Source organism: Eriocheir sinensis, chromosome 14 (genome assembly GCF_024679095.1).
Source record: "Eriocheir sinensis breed Jianghai 21 chromosome 14, ASM2467909v1, whole genome shotgun sequence".
NCBI classification, from domain to species: domain Eukaryota; kingdom Metazoa; phylum Arthropoda; class Malacostraca; order Decapoda; family Varunidae; genus Eriocheir; species Eriocheir sinensis.
In genome coordinates this window covers 5,856,278-5,876,925 of record NC_066522.1, presented here as the reverse complement: position 1 = coordinate 5,876,925, position 20,648 = coordinate 5,856,278, and the positions used below count along the sequence as shown (strand labels likewise).

At 40.9% G+C, this 20,648-nt stretch overlaps 2 protein-coding genes and 1 long non-coding RNA gene across 9 annotated transcripts in view; 2 read left to right on the top strand and 1 right to left on the bottom strand.

The window, feature by feature from the left end:
* Nucleotides 1-3,520, top strand: part of LOC126998359 (tRNA modification GTPase GTPBP3, mitochondrial-like) — a 37,391-nt gene extending 33,871 nt beyond the window's left edge. For all 3 annotated transcript variants that reach the window (XM_050859880.1, XM_050859881.1, XM_050859882.1), the window contains 2 exons: nt 1,401-2,198; nt 3,026-3,520. In XM_050859880.1, coding sequence (XP_050715837.1) covers nt 1,401-2,194 — 794 coding nt within the window. In that variant the 3' untranslated portion in view covers nt 2,195-2,198; nt 3,026-3,520. The remainder of the gene's footprint in view (nt 1-1,400; nt 2,199-3,025) is intronic.
* Nucleotides 2,640-20,648, bottom strand: part of LOC126998358 (single-stranded DNA-binding protein, mitochondrial-like) — a 38,366-nt gene continuing 20,357 nt past the window's right edge. For all 5 annotated transcript variants that reach the window (XM_050859875.1, XM_050859876.1, XM_050859878.1 and 2 more), the window contains 3 exons: nt 15,763-15,916; nt 7,395-7,514; nt 2,640-3,737 (listed from right to left, as the gene is read on the bottom strand). In XM_050859875.1, coding sequence (XP_050715832.1) covers nt 3,517-3,737; nt 7,395-7,514; nt 15,763-15,916 — 495 coding nt within the window. In that variant the 3' untranslated portion in view covers nt 2,640-3,516. The remainder of the gene's footprint in view (nt 3,738-7,394; nt 7,515-15,762; nt 15,917-20,648) is intronic.
* LOC126998361 (uncharacterized) lies at nt 7,521-14,777 on the top strand. The gene is made up of 2 exons (XR_007752796.1): nt 7,521-9,047; nt 9,120-14,777. It is a non-coding gene; the product is annotated as an uncharacterized LOC126998361 (long non-coding RNA).

Here is a 20,648-nt window from a genome sequence, read left to right as displayed (position 1 = left end):
TTTCTTTTATGTTTGTTTATTTTTTTATTTTTTTAAAAACTAAAAAAAAAAATAAAAAAAAAAGTTTGTTTTTTTTTTCTTTATTTATTTTGAGAGCAAGAGGATTTATTAAAGACCTATTGAGAGTGATTTTATTTGATAGATTGATTAGAAATTGAATTGATTTAAAAAGCTAAGCGACCAAATATGCCATGGCGCACTGGCCCCCCCTGACGGCGCCGCCCCTCAACCTAGCAACCCCCCTCTGGCTGGTGGTATTAGACCCCTACCTAACTTTTCCCTACTTTACAGTGCACAATCGGGAAAAAAACAGCGATTTTGAGGTGAGCGGCGATTACCATCATCCAACAGACAAAATTTTTTTACACTTTTGTTAAAATTTCGTTTTTGTATTCAAGTCTGGTGATTTTGTAGCAATTTTTTTTCTGCTTAGGGTAGCGCAAACTGCCTCCTCTACTCTATAATACATGATGATTATGTTGAGTTTATGGCTGAAAACTTGTTATATTCAATAGCGACATTTGAAATTTGGCGTGCACGGCGATCTCGGATACGGCACGGGGCGCTGTTTTGGCTTGGCCGTAGTGAAGGGGTTAAGGGTTTTAGAGCCAAAATACTAAACTGGAGCTAAATCCATATAGAAAATGTTAGTGGTTAGTGTTAGCTTCCACTAATTTCTTTATCAGTTTAGCGTAAGCAAAGCTAACTTTTTAGTTAGTGGATTACCAGTTAGCGAAGCTAACTTTTCGATTAGCGGTGCCCACCACTGAGGGGAAGGGATATGATCCAACTTTCCCTCTTCTTGACTAGATGGCGTGAGGTCTAGTTGGGTGCATCTGCCCTCCACTCCCTGCCCCCTCAAGCTAGTCCACTCTAGGGCTCGTCACTCGTGTTCTCAAACAGCAGGTAGTGTTGCTGCCACATGGGTGTGTTCGCATTTTAAAAACCGCAGCGCACAGCCACACAGCAGTGGGTGAATGAAACCATCACCCCAAAGGTCACATAAGGGGAGAGTCGTCACCTCCTCACCCCTTTAATCAATCCATTCTCTCATTCTACATTGTACAATCATTTTCAATAACAACTCAAAAGATAATAACTTATGAAAGAAAACAAGCCAAAGGAAATGTGAAGGTTAATTGTTCTAATTCATAGTCTATATTGTAGAAGGTATAGTATACCTAGGAAGACTAAAACTGTTTATACCTTCAGCATTGCAGGTTTTGAGATCCCCTTTTTGGAAAAAAATGCATCATAAACCTAAATTTCATTGGTGTTAGGTAAAATAGAGCCATGTGAAGCAGTGTCTTTGTTTTGTATTTTCAAGTTTCACATGTTCAGGTGTTTCATTGAGTATTTGAAGAGGCAGGATAATGATGATTTATTGTTTCTTTGATCAGGAACAACCCGAGATGTGGTAGAGACAGTCGTTGATCTTGGAGGATATCCAGTGGTCCTGAGTGACACTGCAGGTCTACGTGTGACAGCAGATCCGGTGGAGGCTGAGGGTGTTTCCCGGGCATTGACAAGAGCAGAACAAGCTGATTTGGCTGTAGTTATACTAGAGGCACCAGATGTGTTCTCAGCCTTGAAAAGTGAAAGGTTTAAGTGGAGTGATTTTCTCTGGAGTCATCTAATTGACCTGGGCATCATAAAAGAGGGTGAAGGAAGTAAACAGTCCCCAGAATGGCTAGAAAACCAATGTTTTGTGACAGTGATCAATAAAATGGACCTCATTGAAGAGCAAAATAAAGCTGTAATAGAAAGTGAATTAGGAAAAACATGTTCTTTGATGTCTTTGAAGACAGAAGAAGGATTTAAGAGGTTTCTTGAAAAATTAACAATCCTCTGTAGCTCCTTATGTGATGCAGGGACAGCTGATAATCCAACACTGACAGCTGCAAGACATAGGACTCACATCTCTGCTTGTCTGGAAACTCTTAAACTTGTTCTTGAGCCTGGTGACAAAGAACACATTTCTGGAAAAAGTGGAGGCACATCTCTCCAGATTGAATATAGAGAACATGAAATAGAACCAGCAAAAGGCCCCAACCTGCTGCAGTCAGAGAACACAGTGGTGCTGGCTGCCCACCTCTTGCAGCAAGCAGCCACCAGCCTGGGTCACGTCACAGGTCACATCACCTCAGAGGATGTGTTGGATCACATATTTTCAGCATTTTGCATTGGAAAATAAAAAGGTAAGAAACAGCACCATGTCTACCATTTGTTTCTTGGATTATGTATATTGTATCCAAACATAGATGGGTTCTCCATTCCAAATTCAGTTGCAAGTGTAATAATGGATTGCATGTCATAATCACTTAATGGATCATAATCTCTTCAAAGGATATAGAACATAAACCTATATCTAATCAGAAAAATTATATGAAATACTTAAACTGCAATGATAATTACTTTCAGGGTTTTGGTAACAAATGGTACATATTTTTGCTTGTTTAAAATGACTAAGATTGCATTTGTAATATTTGTATTTCCTGGTGTTTTCATCATAGCACTGAATCGTTTGTCCAAATATAATATTTTGTTTCTTAAGACTTATCAAAGTGGAAAACAAGAAACTAATGAAAATTATTGATGTTAAGGAGGAATACATCCCAAGTAAAGGGTTAATATACAAATTGGACTGGAAACTCTTTAATGTAGAACTTTGATGTAGTTTCATGAAGTAATACAAAATTCATTATGTTCTCTTAATGTTTAAACACGGTCCACATTATTTGTTGACAAAAAGCACATATGTATTTACAAATTTACATATAGAACATAAACCTATATCTAATCAGAGAAATTATATGAAATACCTAAACTGCAATGATAATTACTTTCAGGGTTTTGGTAACAAATGGTACATATTTTTGCTTGTTTAAAATTACTAAGATTGCCTTTGTAATATTTGTATTTCCTGGTGTTTTCATCATAGCACTGAATCGTTTGTCTTTCATGTTCAAGCTGCAGCTGAAAACAAATAGAAAACTTAAAACTAAGCCATCACATTACATTTCAGGGCAAAGTATAGCTGGAGCATACACTAAAGTTGTGGAAGGTCCCTGTGCTCATCTCCATTTTGTTGGCCCCTGAGCCTGTTGTGGGCAAGATGTGTTGCACCAACCATGCATGGAGGAAGCCACACTGATGACACTCCTCCTGTGAGAAAGTAGCCTACTTGACAGTTTGTAGAAGACAGGCATTGCTCTGCTTTTAGACTGAAGAAACTACTCAAACCAAGAAGGTACCATGCTGAGAAAATTCATCTGTGTTAGCTTACATGTGAAGAAACAATAATTCAGTAAAAGGTTCACATCTCCCTCCCATGATTCAGTTAATAACATATAAAAGGGAAGATCTCTCTAGTAAAGGATCAGTGGCCAGTCATGATCTTTGGATACTGCCTGTCTTTATAAACAAGCCAGATTTTCACTTACAATGCCAAGATAGGCCTGAGATAATACTGATCTAATAATAATTTACCAGATCATAATAAACCATACACTGTCCCTAACTACCACCTTCAGTTTTATTGAAGAAAATTACATCATCTGCTACAATGGTGGCAGTCTTCATAACGAGCTGGTTATTCTCAGGGTCCCGGCGCTCCAGATACCCAATCCTGCCTTGCACCATCACTCGCTGCCCTCGGTTAAGGTAACGATACACAGACTCACGAAGGAATGGCTTGAATACAGCAATGCGGTGCCAATCAGTCTGTTGGATCATATCTGCCAAAGAAACATTATTTATAACAAGGACTCTAAAATTGAAAATTTTATGAATGGTAGAGTGGATGTGTTGGGAGTGAGTAAAATGCATATTAGAGGAACTGGTATGAGTGATGGTAGAGAGGGTATGTGGGAGGGTGTGCCTGGGGGGGTTGTATGGATGGGGATGGATGAAAAGTGTAGAAGCAGGAGTAAGGAAGGATGTGCTATTGTGATGTTTGAAAGAGTGTGGAATGGTGTGATTGATTATGGTTGGAAGGGATCAAGAATTGTGTGGGTGAAAGGAAAAGTAGGTTTAGTAAAGTATGCATGGGTTTGTATTTATGCACCAGTAAATGTGAAAAGTAAAAAAGGACTGAGAGAAAGTGAAGCTTTTTGGGAGGAAGTGAATGCATATTTGAAGAGTTTAGAGAAAGAAAGGAAACTTATTATGATAAGAGATAAGAATGCTAAAGTGGGTGATGAATGTGTGATGGATATGGTGGGAAAATGGGGGATACCTGGAAAGAATGAAAGTGGAGAGAGGCTGGTTGACGTCTCTGCTGAGAGGGGGCTGTTCCTATCAAACACTCTTTCAGCACAAGAATATCCACCAATACACATGGGGGAGGGGGGAAGATTATGAGCAAAAAGGATTGATTGATTATGTGGCATTAGATGGAAGACTTAAAGGATATTTGTGATGCGAAGGTAGTAAGAGGACTGTTCGATGACTCTGACCATCTTGCAGTGCTGACAAAATTAAGGCTGAAGGAAAAGTCAGTGTTTGAAAAGAAAGGTGAAGTAAAAAAGGAAATACTGAAGATGGAAAAGTTACAAGAAAAAGAAATAAAAAATGAGTATAAATGTGAAATGGCAGAGGCCTTAAGTGAAAAAAGGGAGTGTAAAAGATAGTACAGATATTGAATAAGTTTTTGGAAGATTTAAAGAAGTAATGGTAACTACAACAAAAAAGTGGTAGGGATGGAAAAAGAAAAGGAAATTCATGGTGGACAGAAGAGATAAGGAGGATAGTAAAAGAGAAAAGAGAACTTTTTAAGAAAACTCAAGAAAGAGATGTGGCTGAGCAAGTAAAAAGGGAAAGGAAAAAGAAATATAGAGAATGCAAAATTAAATTAAAACAAGCAATAAAAGAAAATAAGAAGAGAGTTGATGAAGAAAAGACTAAGTGAAAAATATAAAGGGAACAGGAAATCATATTGGAAAGTAAAAAACGAAAGAAATGCAGAAAATATCTTCCCAAGTAAATTAATTATGAAGTTATGGATGAGAATGGAAAGATGTTGAAATACGGGGAAGCTGTGAAAGAGAGATGGAGAAAATACTTCAAAAACTTAATGAATTTTGTGGATGGGGAAAAAAAAAAAAAAGTCTTGTTATAGAATTAATTATAAGCAGTGGTGGGCACCACTATCCGAAAAGTTAGCTTCGCTAACTAGTAATCCACTATCTAAAAAGTTAGCTTCGTTTACACTAAACTGATAAAGAAATTTAATTAGTGGAAGCAAACGCTAATCACTAACTTTGCTTCATATGGATTTTGCTTAGTTTTCGTATTTCGGCTCTAAAACCCTTAAAAACAGACCTAGTGTCCTGAAATTTCAATATGTTGTGGCTTAGACAGAGCTTTCCAGAAAGGTATAGCATGCCAAAATCAGGCAATGATAAAGGTGTACACAAATTAAATTCCACATACATTTTATGTATGCCTAATATATGAACTTGCAATAGCAGTTCAGAAAGGGAAAATCTGATAAGATATCTGATGACACACTGAAACGGCTACTACCAGTACACCAGCTGAATGGTGGGAGAGTGTCTGGGGCCATTTCAAAATCAGTGTGCATACTGTGTTGAGGTATACAGGAAAATAAGGAACAGCATTATCCTGCAAGCTCTGTCTTATGCGTCAGAGACGTGGACATGAAATGTAGAACAGCAATCAAGAATATGTGCAGTGGAAACAAGTTACATAAGAGGCGCATGTGGTGGTTCAGGATGGAATGGAGAAAGTAATGAAAGCATGTATGAGAGGTGTGGTATGGGTGTGACAGCGAAAGGAGTAAATAGGCGCACCTGACAATACCATAGCCGATCCAGGATTCAGGACGTTTCCTAAGTTAAAGAAGGTAATGTTATACTTGTATTTCGTAAAGAATCCTTATAACCAAAAACTAGCTAAAATTATGAGTATTCTTTTTTTTAACACAACATTCAATAAACAACAGAACAATAATATGAAAATACATATAGCTACCGTTGCCAGATTGTCGTACTCAGAGCATAGTATTTAATGATGTTTGACACCTAACTATTGCTAAGAAACATCAGAATCTTACTCTTTTAACGATAACTATAAATTAGTTATTTAACGGTGTTTGACACCTAACTATTGCCAAGAAACATCAGAATCTTACTCTTTTAATGATAACTATAAATTAGTTTCGTTTTTGGAGCCCAAAAGACAGTTTTGGGGCAGGAAGTCGGGAAATATAATTGGCTGAGTATGACAATCTGGCAATAATCTGTGGCCGAGGCAGCAGCAGCCTGCTATATTGCGGGTGTCAGATATCTAAAATAGCATACTTTTACTGCGTAAAGCAAGTGATGTCACTTACTGTGACTTTGTGAGCTTTCATATTTATCTATTTGTGTATATTAAATTACAAGTTTCATTTTTACTAGTGACACAAATTTGTGACTGTTTATCGCAATAGAATTTCACTCTAATAAGTGAATCAGACTCCAAAGAAATATTACCAGTATGTGTATGAATGAATACAAAGATAAGCACATACTTTGATTTACCTCTAGGATGTCTCGTGGATCATTAATAAATAAAAACAAAATATCCGGCTAAGCTACTCTTTAGCCATTACCTTTAATGGCGCCCCAAAAACAGTTCCTCTGCCAAGTTTGTACCCCACATTTGGTAATGTCAGGTGCGCCTATTGTGGAGTGGTCGAATTGGTGAAGTGTGGTATGGTGAGATGGTTTGGACACATGATGAGAATGTATTAGTGAAGGGGGTGTATGAGGGAAGGATTAAGGGAAGGGGTGTTAGGGGAAGACCATCTGCGAAGAGGATCAATAGGGTGAACAAGCATTGGAGCAAGAGAATTGGAAGTAGCAGGATTGACTGTGCTGAGAGTGTCAGAACATGGAGAAATGGAGACATTTCTGCTGCGGCCACCCCCTGGAGGGAAGTTCCCGTGAGGTAGCAGGGCGTCGGCGATATAGATAGATTGATAGATTTGATTTTTTTCACACCATCAAGATGATCATTTGGATAAGTTTGATGATTGTTTAAATACACGAGTTTTCTTTACTCAGATAGCCACATGTAATGACACAGTTTGGAAAATGGCTATGCGGATACAAGGGAGTTTACTGTATTTAGTTTCATTGTCATATTAGTTTGTTTGTTTTAACCCCTGAAAATATTCAATTATGGGAACTATAAGCAGACACACAAGAGTTGTGGACTGTGGAAGTTACTGCTAGTACAAAAGCCTTCTTTGTCATTTTAATGATGATGTAGCAAGAGATTTGAATGCAAGTAATCAAATGCCAACAATAAATGTCAAACATAACAGGTTATGAAATTCCACAATTCCACACAGTGAGGGAGCATGGAGTGAAATCAATCCCACTCACCTTCCCCTTTACGATAATTGTTGTGTGTGGCGACTGAGAAGGTGACAACGGGGTGCTCCTCTGTACCTCTCTTCTCTGGGGCAGCACCAACTCGCCCCAGAAGCAACACTTGGTTTATGGCTGCAAAACAAAGTGGGTAAAAGTATTAAGGGAGTATTTAGTGGAATGTCAAAAAGTGTTTGATTAAAAGCTGGAATCAACATGTTGAGTTTACTTAAGACTCAGGATTGTTTCTTTCAGATTCGGTGATTTCAGTGGGCAGGACAGGCTTCTGGGCTGTGTGCCACATGCCAAAATAGCCAGAGCTGGTGTTCATGGGCTATGCAGGTAATAGGCCTTGATTTAGTTTCATGGACACTAAACCTTTTATTTAACATGAGATATGTACCAAAGAAATTCACATTAAATGGAATTCATTAGTGTAATTTCAATGGGATTTATTAATTGGAGACTGGTGGGACTGGGTTGGCTCAAGGAAATTAGATACAATATATACTGCTACAGTGCTGCTGCAAACAGGAGACAGTAGAGGTAGCTGAAAGAAAATGTCAGACAGTGTGTAGATACTCCATTCTCGAAGGCATTTATGTCATAAGGTGAAGGTGATACAGATGAAGCAAGGCTATTCCAGAGTTTACCAGCAATTCTGATTAATTCTTGCATAAAAGATTAAGACACTAAGGGGAGATGCAGTAGAGTAGAGCCATATAAGTATAAATTCAAACAGCTATGGAGCACAGCTATGCAACAGGGCAGTGAGGGCATGGAGGCAGCGGTGAGAGAAGTGGTGATTGTAATCAAGCACTGGACAGCACAGAAAACTAAGGCGCACCATGTGCGTGTATAAGTTACGAGCTGAATCCGGTGCACACAAATTTAAGCTATCGTTGAATTTGAAACTTGATTTAGCAGTTGCCTGTGTGTGTATTCAATCGAAAAATAAAATCAACCAACAAGCAGGCTGCATTCCCTTTCCCCTACACCAGGAGGGTAAGAGGTTTAGAAGAGGATTAACCCTTTCCATATGGTGATGCCGACGTCGGCGTCACCGTATTGAAGGAGTTAATTTATTGATCCCCACCAACAGTTGTAGGCAAATAAACACCTTCATATTGTTCAGGGTAACATTACGCCACTTCAGTCCCACGAATTTGTGAGGGTTTTTTAATGGATTTTCCCTGAAGTACTTCTGGGCCCGCTCGTTGGTCCACAAACAGAGTCGATGACATCATAGGTAATAAAAAGCTGAAAACAGCCCACAGCACTCGGGTTTTTCCCTGTGAAGTGTAGGTAGTGGAGATGGCCTTTGGTCAACAAACAGATCTGACAAGATAGTGAAGGCAGGCCACATGTCACCCAGCAACAATGGCGAGGCTACTCATCTCACTCTCTCCACTTGTACTATAGGTATTACTGTCATTTTCTGGGATATAGTCATCATCTGATTCACCCACTGATATGTCTGACTTGAGTTTCATCATCATCAGACCCTTCCAATTCACTAGCAAGCTGTGAATGTGACAAAGCCATTATGATAACAAAAACAAGGCGTGACACCACGGGACCTCACACACGTAGATTGAGGGGAGGTCAGTGGCCCTGAGGTGATTGTGGGTGGCGTGCATTGTGCTAAGATGCCTAATAAAACTACAGGTAACTCAATTTACGCGAGTATTGTGTTCTTGAAGAGGTCATGTAAATCTAAGATGCCTAATGAAACTACAGGTAACTCGATTTACGTGAGTATTGTGTTCTTGAAGAGGTCACGTAAATCAAAAACAATGTAAATCAAACAAGAGGTAGGTTTGTACCTTTATAGCCTACTGTATCACTCTGACTCTCCCTCTCGTGGTTCCTCCTCTGGCTGCCCTTCCCCTTGTGGTTCCTCTTCTCACTGTTCTTCCTCTTGTCCTTTCCTTTTGAAGAAAGAAGTCATTGTTGTCTGCACCGTCTTCCGTTGTTTTTTTCGCAACATCTCTTGATAACACCCAAAGTCTGCCAACATTTTGCGAGAGACTGCAGAGCTTCTCTGTACATTTGGGTCATTTTCTTCTATTAAATCCAGTGCTTCTCTTATTTTGTTCATAGCTTCTGATAGCACCTTAAGTGTAAGCACTCGTTCTTGTTCTGGAGCTCCTGATGCTTCTGCTTCCTCCTGTTCCTTCACTCGCACTCTCTCCAACTCCAGTAGATCTTCATTACTTAATTCAACACGATGAGACTGTAGCAACTCATCAATTTCATCTTCCTCTACTTCGTCAAATCCAAGCTTCTTGGCCAGTACCACCGTCTTTTGTTTTGCAGCTGTAATGTCGTCTTCAACAGAGAATCCTTTGAACCTGTAGACAAACTGTGGGCAGAGTTGTTTCCACACACTATTGAGGCACTTGGATGGCACATCATCCCAAGCCATCTTCAAGAAATTGAGAGCATCCTTTATGTTAAAGTTACGCCAGTAATCCCTCACACTGATGCCTTTCTCGTTTGTAACTTTCACCAAGTCAGCCAAGGTAGATTGGAGATAATAGGATTTGAATGTCTGTATTACACCCTGGTCTAAAGGTTGAAGTAGGGATGTTGTATTTGGTGGCAAAAATACAAGTTTGATGTTTTCGCTGATGTCAGTCAGTGTATGTGGGTGGCTGGAAGCATTATCCAACACCAGCAAAATCTTGAAAGGGATGCCTTCTTGTTTACAGTAGACCTCCAACTCGTGGTGCAGCTTATTCTTATAGTAGTCGCTGAACACAGACGATGTCATCCAACCCTTCTTGTTTGCATACCAGTGACAGGGAAGGAAGGACTTGAAAAAGACACAAGATTGTAGAAACAGAAAATGAGAATCTCAAGGACACGCACGTGCATGTGTGTGTGTGTGTGTGTGTGTGTGTGTGTGTGTGTGTGTGTGTGTGTGTGTTGTCCCTCCCTCCCTCACACACAACAGAAAATGGGAATCTCAAGGACGTGTGTGCGTGCGTGTGTTTTCATTCACATTCTCTATTCTTTTCTCATGTATAATCATATGCCACCACTAGTAATGTAATTACTAAATATAGAAAAAATCTTACCTTGAGGGCTCTAGGATTCTCTGAATGGTAGATGAGCACTGGTTTCAGCTTGCAGTTCCCCTCTGCATTGCATCCAAGCGGTCCTTGGAGGCTTTGAACCCTGGTGCTGTGGCTTCTTCTACAGAGATGTATGTTCTGTTGGGTATTTTTTTCCAGTATAAACCAGTCTCATCTACGTTAAAAACTTGCTTGGCAGAATAGTCCCCTTCTTCGATGATAGTTTTAAGGATGGCAGGGTATGCACTAGCAGCTTTCTTGTCTGCAGAAGCTGCTTCACCAGTCATCTTAATGTTGTGGTATCCATACCGCTTTCTGAAGTTTGCAAACCACCCTGAGCTTGCACTGAAATGTTTTTTGTCATCACCTTCAAGGTCATCATAGATGGACTTCGCCTTAGCTTGAAGAAGGCTCATGCTTACAGGAACACTTGATTTGTTTTGATGGTCAACCCAAGTCGAGAGCAGTTTCTCCATTTTTTCCATTATTTGTGGCCTTGAATATGAAGTCGTCGTTGACATCAATGTTGATCCTGCTTTCACACTGGCCCGAATCTTCTCTTCATTACTCCGAATGGTACGAAGGGTGCTCTCACATATTACCATAGCGTGAACAATCACCGATGTCTTCTGGCCCTTCTTATAGCGGTCTAGCACTTCCATCTTCTGCTCCAGTGTTAGAGATTTCCTCGACTTCTTGGTGGCACTTCCTGCACCTTGAGATTGTAAAGCACGCTTGGGAGCCATGGTAAACACTTAAATAAGATGAGAGGTAGCACAGCAGTGAGGGTGTTGTTGTCGAGAAGCATGGCACGTGGCATGCGGGAAGAATTGAGCTCAGCTGTGTGGCTGCGGCGCCGGGTGAGTCCAGTTGCGTGAGACATCTTTTGGCCACTCCATAAAATATCGCATATAAGTGGAAAAAACATGTAAATTAAACATCTATTTGGATTTTGGACCCCGCGTTATTTAAAAAACGCGTAAACCAAACTCACGTAAATCGAGTTACCTGTATTATTTTCTACTTATTTTTATCATGTAGGCCAATATATATATATATATATATATATATATATATATATATATATATATATATATATATATATATATATATATATATATATATATATATATATATATATATATATATATATGCCCAAAACATTAGGAATAATCAAATATCCAAAATACCCAGTTGACTTCAATAATGGCCTGATATAAACTTTTACATGGTCGGAGCAAGGCCATTACAAAAGAAATGATGTCAGAGTCAAGGCTACCAGTTCTCTCAACAACATGTATCTCAATTAATGCCCAAACCAACACTCCTACCCTCCTGTAACTTCCAATAATAATCAGGTGGTTTACCCCTGTAAACCTAACGGTTTGCGGTTCCTCACCTGAAGTTTTTTGGGGTTTACTAGAGTAAACCTAATCAATTTCAGTAATGAAGGGGTTAAATTAAATTGCAAACCTCTCCACAAATGTAAACAAGGTGCCGATCATTTCTAAACCAACAATGGCAACTCTTTTCTAAAGTAACAACACATAACAGTAGTACTTACCCGGTACTTCATATAAAATAACACCAGTCAGGAAGAAAATTAAGTGACGACACTTAACCCTTAAACGGGAACATGACTCCAGGTGGAGTCACGACTTCCTGGTTTCGAAAGGCGCGCTATTTTTTTCACTCGCGCCTTGCAACAAAGCTTGTGTGGGAGAGTCGATCTTCAGTGTGTCATCAGACCTTGAGGGAAACAGATGTGCTCCACGCTAGAGTTGCTCCTTCTATCTTAAGTAAGGGCTGTGACGCCAGCTGGACCCACACCGTCCGTTTGTGAATTTTTTTTTAGGGGGAACGTAGGGGGGGACAACATTGTTTATAGGCCTGTATATGTGATATATAGGGCCTTAGTACCTGTACCTCATGCTAAATATGTTCTGTGGGACTTGATAAGAGTTCTCTGGGAAAGCAACATCTCATAGTGATAGGTTTCGCCGGTTGTTCATGCACCAACTTGCCATGGATATGGCAAAACTATGTGCTATGAAGAGGTTGGATAATCCTAACCTCAGCAGAACACTGGTGACAACTATCAAAAGCTGCTTCAACATTGTTGAAGTTCAAGTCCAGCAGCCTACACCACCATCCGGCAAGAAGAGGTGCCACATTTGCCCTTGGAAGACTGCAAGCAAATGTAGAACAGTTTGCGCAAGGTGCAACAAGGTAACCTGTCAGCGACACTATGAGATCTACTGCACAGACTGCCAAGATATGTAAATAAATGTTTGTATATTCACGGAAAATATATTTTGTATTTTGATCATAGGTAATTTTGCTGGTATGCATATTCTGTTTATTTACTTGCTTATTTACAAAAAAAAAAAAAATAAATAAATAAAAAATATAAAAAATTATCATTTTCAGTTATTTCTAATAGTATATATTTATTATCATAAATTATTTTGTGTGTATGCATTTTGTGTTTATTTATTTATTTACATGTTTATTTATAAAACCACATGCAAGAATTGTTCATATTCATTTGGTCAGAGCACCACATTTGGATTGCAGGATAGACTTTTTACACCATTTATTTGAAAGACCAACCATTTTAGTTAGAGAATATTAAATTTTCTTACTTTTCTTTTCGAAGGATTCTTGTTTAAACATTATATGGCAAAGTCACTATTTTTTTCAATAAATTTTTTGTAATAAATCATGAAAATTAAATATGATCATAAATTTCCTTGTTTTTACTTTCATTGTCCTACAAGATGTTTTCTTTTTCAATTCTGATGCAGTGTAACTCAATAAAGATGATCCATATATTTTTTTTTAAATATTTTTGCAGTGGGTCCAAATGGAGTCACGGCTCTACTAGTGTGAGTCAATTTGGGTGCTACCGTTTAAGGGTTAACCATGCATGTACCTCAACAAACTAGTGAATGGCTGTACACCAAACTTGACGACACGCACAAGACCCATTGTGTTTCCATAGTGTGAGGCCAAGAATCATTGAGGTAAGACCAACCTTCTTCATAAAACTGTTTAACATTGTTTAGTTGATAGAACACACTACAGTCGTCCCTCAAATAGTACGGGGGTTAGGGACCCAGGACCCCTGTACTATTCGAAAATCCGTATAAAATTAGTGTCCCCCCTAGAAACACTCCTGGGCACTCCTACAGAATCCGAGTCCCGCCTGGCTCAGCTGTTACCCACGGGCCCAAGTTGCCAGTTATGCATTTTCTGCTGCAGTCACAGTGTAGTGTTACCACACTGGGGGGGTCGACGGGGGCAAAAAACCCCCATTAGAGGTCAGGATATTTAATATTCCATTGGAGTAGTTTAAATATGCGTCCCTTAACTTATATGATATGGAGGCGTAATGTCATATTTTAGAGGCACTGAGTCAATCTCCACAATTACCGTTTCGTATCTTGTTTCAAGTATGAATTAGAGAGCAATAGAAACTGTGGTACAGAGTAAGAGAGAGTGTGAGTGTATGACATGGCTCGCTTGCTGACAATGTGGAAGGCAGCGCTGCCAGGATGGCTCCGTTGCCCAGCGTGGAAACAGTACAGCAGAAAATGCATAACTGGCAACTTTGGCCGGCGAGTAGAAGGTGAGCCAAGCGGGAACCTGATTCACGTGGTAAGCTCTCCCTATCGCAACGTAACTCGTACCAAAACGTACCTTCTTCAAAATCTGAATTCTTCTGCAAGGTAAATAGCTTTCTCGAACACATTGGGGTGCATTCAGCAGGTGTTTTGGCTTGTCTCTTGGGGCCCTTGTTCATGTTATGTGGTAATGGAGAAGCGTAGCTGAAGTTGTGCACACACACGGACTTAGGGAAAGCGCATAGGTTTCAATCTGGCAAAACAGTGTTCCTGATGTTGTGCACACACACGGACTGAGGGGATATGCATGGGTGGGGCAGTCTGGTAGAACAGTGTTGCCACTCACGCCATGGCTACTTGGTGCGATGAGCGGGAAATTTAAAAATCCTAAAAAGATCTTCCATGACAATCCGTATAAAATCGAAACCGTACTATTGGAAACCGTACTATTTGAGGGATGACTGTATATGGATAATTTTGACAAGATATCGAAAAGATAGGTTAATATTCATTATTTACAAGTGCCTGTTTTTCCATTTTGCATTCATCTTTTAACATTCTTACCTTATGTACATGTTCAACAAACCTTGAAATTTCTTGATTCATCATGGATTCACAGAAACGACACACCTACATGCCATATTAAAGCCTTTAAATGTTAAATATTGAGATTTAACAAAGATCTGAACACATATGAATATTAAAAAATGACCTGATAATGGGGAGGGCTAAGAATGTCAGGCGAAATCCCTTCACCTGACATTCATAGTTTAAACCCGTTCTTTTTTTTTTCAATGCTTGTCCAATAATGAAGTGCATCTTAACGTATCGTCACGGTCTGACTCACACCTTCCAGGCTGGCGTGCATACATACGTACTAGCGACAATCGACACGACACACGACTGACTCAGATGTCATTTTGACACTTTTTTGACACTTAAACCTTTTTTTCTATGTTTTTTGACATAATGGGAAAAAAAAAAAAAAAAAAGTTGTAAACGGCTGGGGGGGGGTGGGTGGGAAAATGTTTGACCGCCATGGGGGTTAAAAGCCCACACATCTTATAAGCTGTCAAAAATGGTATAACTCCATGAAGGGACAGGAAATTGGATAGTCCACATCTCACAGAGGTGGCTGGTCAAACTACCATAGAAAATGTGATGACACAGTGACGAGAAAAATCAAAACACACACACAAAAAGATCTAAATGGGAGAAGGGAAGTCATGATGTAGCCCTGAGACACACAAAGAAAGACTCCAAGAGACCTTAATTAAACAATAGGGACCCCCTTGGGCTGACACTAGAATGTCTGCCTTCCTATCTCGGGGCCTGGGTTCAAATCACAGGTGGGATGGTGGAAAGAAGACTCTCTCAAATAAATTCATTCCTCATGTGCTCTGAGAAATGGAGAAACTTCCACAATACTTGGGTGTGAGACAAGGGTCTGCATGGAAACTTGCTTGGAGAGACCACATGGAATGTTGTCATAAGGTGAGCAAGACTATGAGCCCCTCAGCAAATGCTCCAGCTAATTACTTGCTTGACTAATTAGTGAGGAGTCTTTATTGATCATTCCCTCCTCAGGTAGAGCAGAAAGAATGGAATGATGACCAATTTCTACCAGTAACACGCAACATGGATGTCACACGGTTTAAGTCCCAGAACAATACTTACATTTTTCAAGGCGCTCTACCCTCTGTGTCTGCATTTCTCTATCTTCATTGTAGTGGTGCTGTGAGGTGGTGTGCATCAGTCGACCAACAGACACCTGGCCTGCCGCTTGAACTGCACCACATGCCTGCCGCACCCCGCCACTAATGCCACATATCTGAGGGCAAACATTCTGGTCAACATAGTATGGGGGCTGGAAGGTATGGAATAATAAACATTTGAAATTTGGCACGCGCGGCGATCCCGGATACAGCGCGGGGTGCTGTTTTGGCCCTGCCATAGTGAAGGGGTTAAAAGTAGAGTGAAGATGAGGGAAACAAAAGTATAAGAATAGGTTTAGATCTTGCATATTCTCTGAAAAGGTTCTGATGCAAGAGTGAATGGCAGAATGAGTGATTTACACCCTCTTTAAGGATGTCAGTATGTTTCCAGGGTAATTTATTTTTTAAATAATAGGAAAATTTCTGAAAAGTAGCCTAAAACACTGGAAACATCCTCCCAAGAGATCAGTGTCATCTGAATGTAAACAAACCCCCCGCTGGGATTTAATTAAGGGGAGGTTATAAAATCTTGCATACCATGTTAAATTCCTTATGTTCTCAGTGTAACTTCTCCCATATTTATGGGCCGATTTCTTTCATTCAAAAAGCATTTTAATCAGGAAGGATGAGAGATCAACACTTGCTATCGTTTGGTTTTATACGATAGTAAATAATATTATTTTTAAAGTTCGATGACATAATAAATAAAAAATCGACAAATATTTTTCAAAAATCAAAATCAACTTCAAACAATAGTTTTGATAGCAGACCCTATTCCTTACACATACTTTCATAAGCTGCAGTAGGAGATATGTGAATAACAAGAAGTGCAAAGGAGGAGATATTTTTTTAAAGTGCAAAATCATGGTTTTGAGATATCAAGTGATGAAGTTGAAATATTTTGTGTATTTTACCTATTCCAACTGGGGACTTGAAATCCACAGGACACATACATCAGGATATGAAGAAAAAAGCAGACATGGTTTCCTTTACTTACTTGCATTGGTTGTGTAGACAGGCTACTTTGTTTACCCAATGTTACGTCTTTTTTTACAGGGTCACAAATAAATGTACAGTATCCTCTCGAGTTTCGCACTCGCTTCGTTCCAAAGTTATAGCGCTAAACTCGAGGATCGCGAAAGTCGAGGTATTGGAAACACTGAAAAAACGCTTATCTGTTCCGACCCGTGGAGTTTTTATTTTTATTTTTATTTTTTTTAACATGTAAGCTATGGCGCCAGAATACTGTTCATCTGGGCCTGATGGTTGGCCCCGAGCCCGTCATGGTGCAGGCAACTGTTTATAGTGGAGCCATTATAATTGGCTCATGCTGCCCCCCAGAGCTCACTTTTTTTTCCTCCTTTACTCCCTCGTTATCTCAAAATACGTACCTTAGAAATAGGAAGAAAACAGGAAGAGAGAACGGGTCGTTTTAAATTGGCTGAGCTCTGGAAACACGCTTGTGATTCGCTGGGAGTCTGATGACGTCATCGCCGGCGCTCACCCGGTCAGCGTCCTCGCTGCCTTAATGCAGTGTCACACTGGCCATTTTCCTCTAACCATTGTGGCTACTGGCAACACCCGTGCGCCCATCCGGGAGCGAGTTGTCGGTTGTCCGTAACCTGGTGTCACACTGGGCCTTTTTCTTCCCACCGCGTTGACAGCAGCTTGGGCAACCGGCAAATCCAACTTTTCCATGTGTGCGTCACACACGGCCAAGGTCGGTTGCCCGTATCTACATCCACAACGTAAACAAAGCACTTGCCCTGTATTGACATGGCGTCGTTTGCTAAAGTAAGGGCTGCAGCAGCTTGTGCCGCCATTACCCAAGTTATGGACTTGTTGTTGCATTTAAATGGAAGGATGAAGCTGTTGTGGGTGTGGCGTGTCTGTGGTTCCTCTGTGCCAGTTCTCATTGTCACCATTGTGCGTGATAGGCCAACCCACCCATCTAGACTCCGACCACATAAGCACATACGTGGATCGAGTAACAACACACACACACACACACACACACACACACACACACACACACACCTCATCTCACTACCACCTATCATCCTCGTCCATGTAGCTATCCAGTCTACTCTTAAAACAAGCTATCGTCCCTGCACTATGTGATTGCTTAGTCTATTCCATTCCCACAGGCATGCCACACCCACAACGGTTTCTTCCTTCCATTTAACTGCAGCAACAAGTCCATAACTTGGGTAATGGCAGCACAAGCCGTGACAGCCCTTACTTTAGTAGACGACGCCATGTCAATACAGGGTAAGTGCTTTGTTTACGTTGTGGATGTGGATACGGGCAATTGACCTTGGCCGTGTGTGACGCACACCCGGAAAAGTTGGAGTTGCCGGTTGCCCTAGCTGGCGCCAACTCGGTGGGAACAAAAAAGCCCTGTCTGACACCAGCTTATGGATAACCGTGAACTTGCTCCCGGTTGAGCATACGGGCGTTGCTCGTAGCCCAACGGTTGGACGAAAACGGACATTGTGACACTGCCTTAAGGCAGTAGAGCCGCTGATAGGGTGAGCGTCAGCGACGATGTCATTGGACCCCCAGCGAATCACAAGCGTGTTTTCAGAACTGTCATTCAATCGTAAGGCAGCCGCCTTCAACTGTGGCTTCAAAACGACCCGTTCTCTCTTCTCTCTCTCTCTTTCTCTCGCGCATGGCATAGCCACAGTGTTTGGAGGAAAACGTCCAGTGTGATACTACCTTTAAAGGTAGCGTGCGTGATGCCAATGGTAAGTAGACGTGACCCGTACGTGTCAACTTGGGGTAATAATGCCCGAAAGTCGGGATGGTAAGAATTTAGGACTAACTGCGAAACTCGTGGATCACGAAACTCGGATAGCGCGAAACTCGAGAGGGTACTGTACTCGAATTTGACCATATTTCAAAGTAAAAACCAGTGTTCTACTGTGTAAAATCAATAGAATATCATTCAAAAGACATCTGAGGTGGAGTCCCATATGGACTGATAAAGGCCTACGAATATTTGATTTCTACAATTATAAGGTGATTGTCTCTGGAATGGAGGTATACATTCCACGTACTTTCTCTACTCCTCATGCTTAAAGGCCTTGGTTTAATCATGCTTGTTCTCATGCTATTAAAGATAGAGGCAGCTCACAAAAGGTTCCAGAGCCTTCAAACTCCCGCTAACTTTGATCTTTACATTTCAGCCCGGAATCGTGCCAAATCTATTCTCCGACTTACCATAACTTCTTTCATTAATAGAAAATGTCAACACCTTGCTTCTTCTAATTCTTCCCGTGACTTCTGACATCTAGTCAAAAATATCTCCTCCAATTTCACTTCTTCCTTTCCCTCCTCTCTTTAACCCTGACGGCAGCACTGCCGTCTCATCTGTCTCTAAAGCTGAACTCTTCGCTCAAACTTTCTGAAAGAACTCCACCCTGGACGATTCTGGGCATATTCCTCCTACTCATCCCCCCTCTGACTCCTTTATGCCTGTTATTAAGATTCTTCCAAAGGATGTTTTCTATGGCCTCTCTGGCCTCAACTCTCAGAAGGCTTACGGACCTGATGGAGTGCCTCCTATTGTCCTTAAAAACTGTGCTTCTGTGCTGACACCCTGCCTGGTCAAACTCTTTCATCTCTGCCTATCAATATCTATTTTTCCTTCCTGCTGGAAGTATGCCTTTGTACAGCCTGTGCCTAAGAAGGGTGACCGTTCCAATCTCTCAAACTACCGCCCTATAGCTTTACTTTCCTGTCTATCTAAAACTTTTGAATCAATCCTTAACCGGAAGATTCAAAAGCACCTTTCCACTTCTAACCTTCTATCTGATCGCCAGTATGGATTCCGCAAGGGGCGTTCTACTGGCGATCTTCTTGCTCTCTTAACTGACTCTTGGTCATCCTCTCTTAGCCGTTTCGGTGAAACTTTCTCTGTTGCGCTAGACATATCGAAAGCCTTCGATAGAGTCTGGCACCAGTCTTTGCTTTCTAAACTGCCCTCTTTCGGATTCTATCCCTCTCTCTGTTCCTTTATCTCCAGTTTCCTTTCCAACCGTTCTATCTCTGTGGTGGTAGATGGTCACTGCTCTTCCCCTAAACCTATCAACAGTGGCGTTCCACAGGGCTCTGTCCTATCACCCACTCTCTTCCTGTTATTCATCAATGATCTTCTTTCCATAACAAACTGTTCTGTCCACTCATACGCCGACGACTCCACTCTGCATTATTCAACTTCTTTCAATAGAAGACCCTCTCAACAAGAAGTACACGACTCCAGACTGGAGGCTGCAGAACGCTTAACCTCAGACCTTGCTGTCATTTCCGATTGGGGCAGAAGGAACCTTGTGTCCTTCAATGCCTCAAAAACTCAATTTCTCCACCTATCAACTCAACACAATCTTCCAAACACCCATCCCCTATTCTTCAACAACACTCAGCTGTCACCGTCTTCAACACTAAACATCCTCAGTCTATCCTTAACTCAAAATCTCAACTGGAAACTTCATATCTCCTCTCTCGCTAAATCAGCTTCCTAGAGGTTGGGCGTTCTGTATCGTCTCCGCCAGTTCTTCTCCCCCGCGCAGTTGCTATCCATATACAGGGGCCTTGTCCGCCCTCGTATGGAGTATGCATCTCATGTGTGGGGAGGCTCCACTCACACAGCTCTTCTGGACAGAGTGGAGTCTAAGGCCCTTCGTTTCATCAGCTCTCCTCCTCCTACTGATAGTCTTCTGCCTCTTAAATTCCGCCGTGATGTTGCCTCTCTTTCTATCTTCTATCGATATCTCCACGCTGACTGCTCTTCTAAACTTGCTAACTGCATGCCTCCCCCCCTTATGCAAGAGTTAACCAGCATCT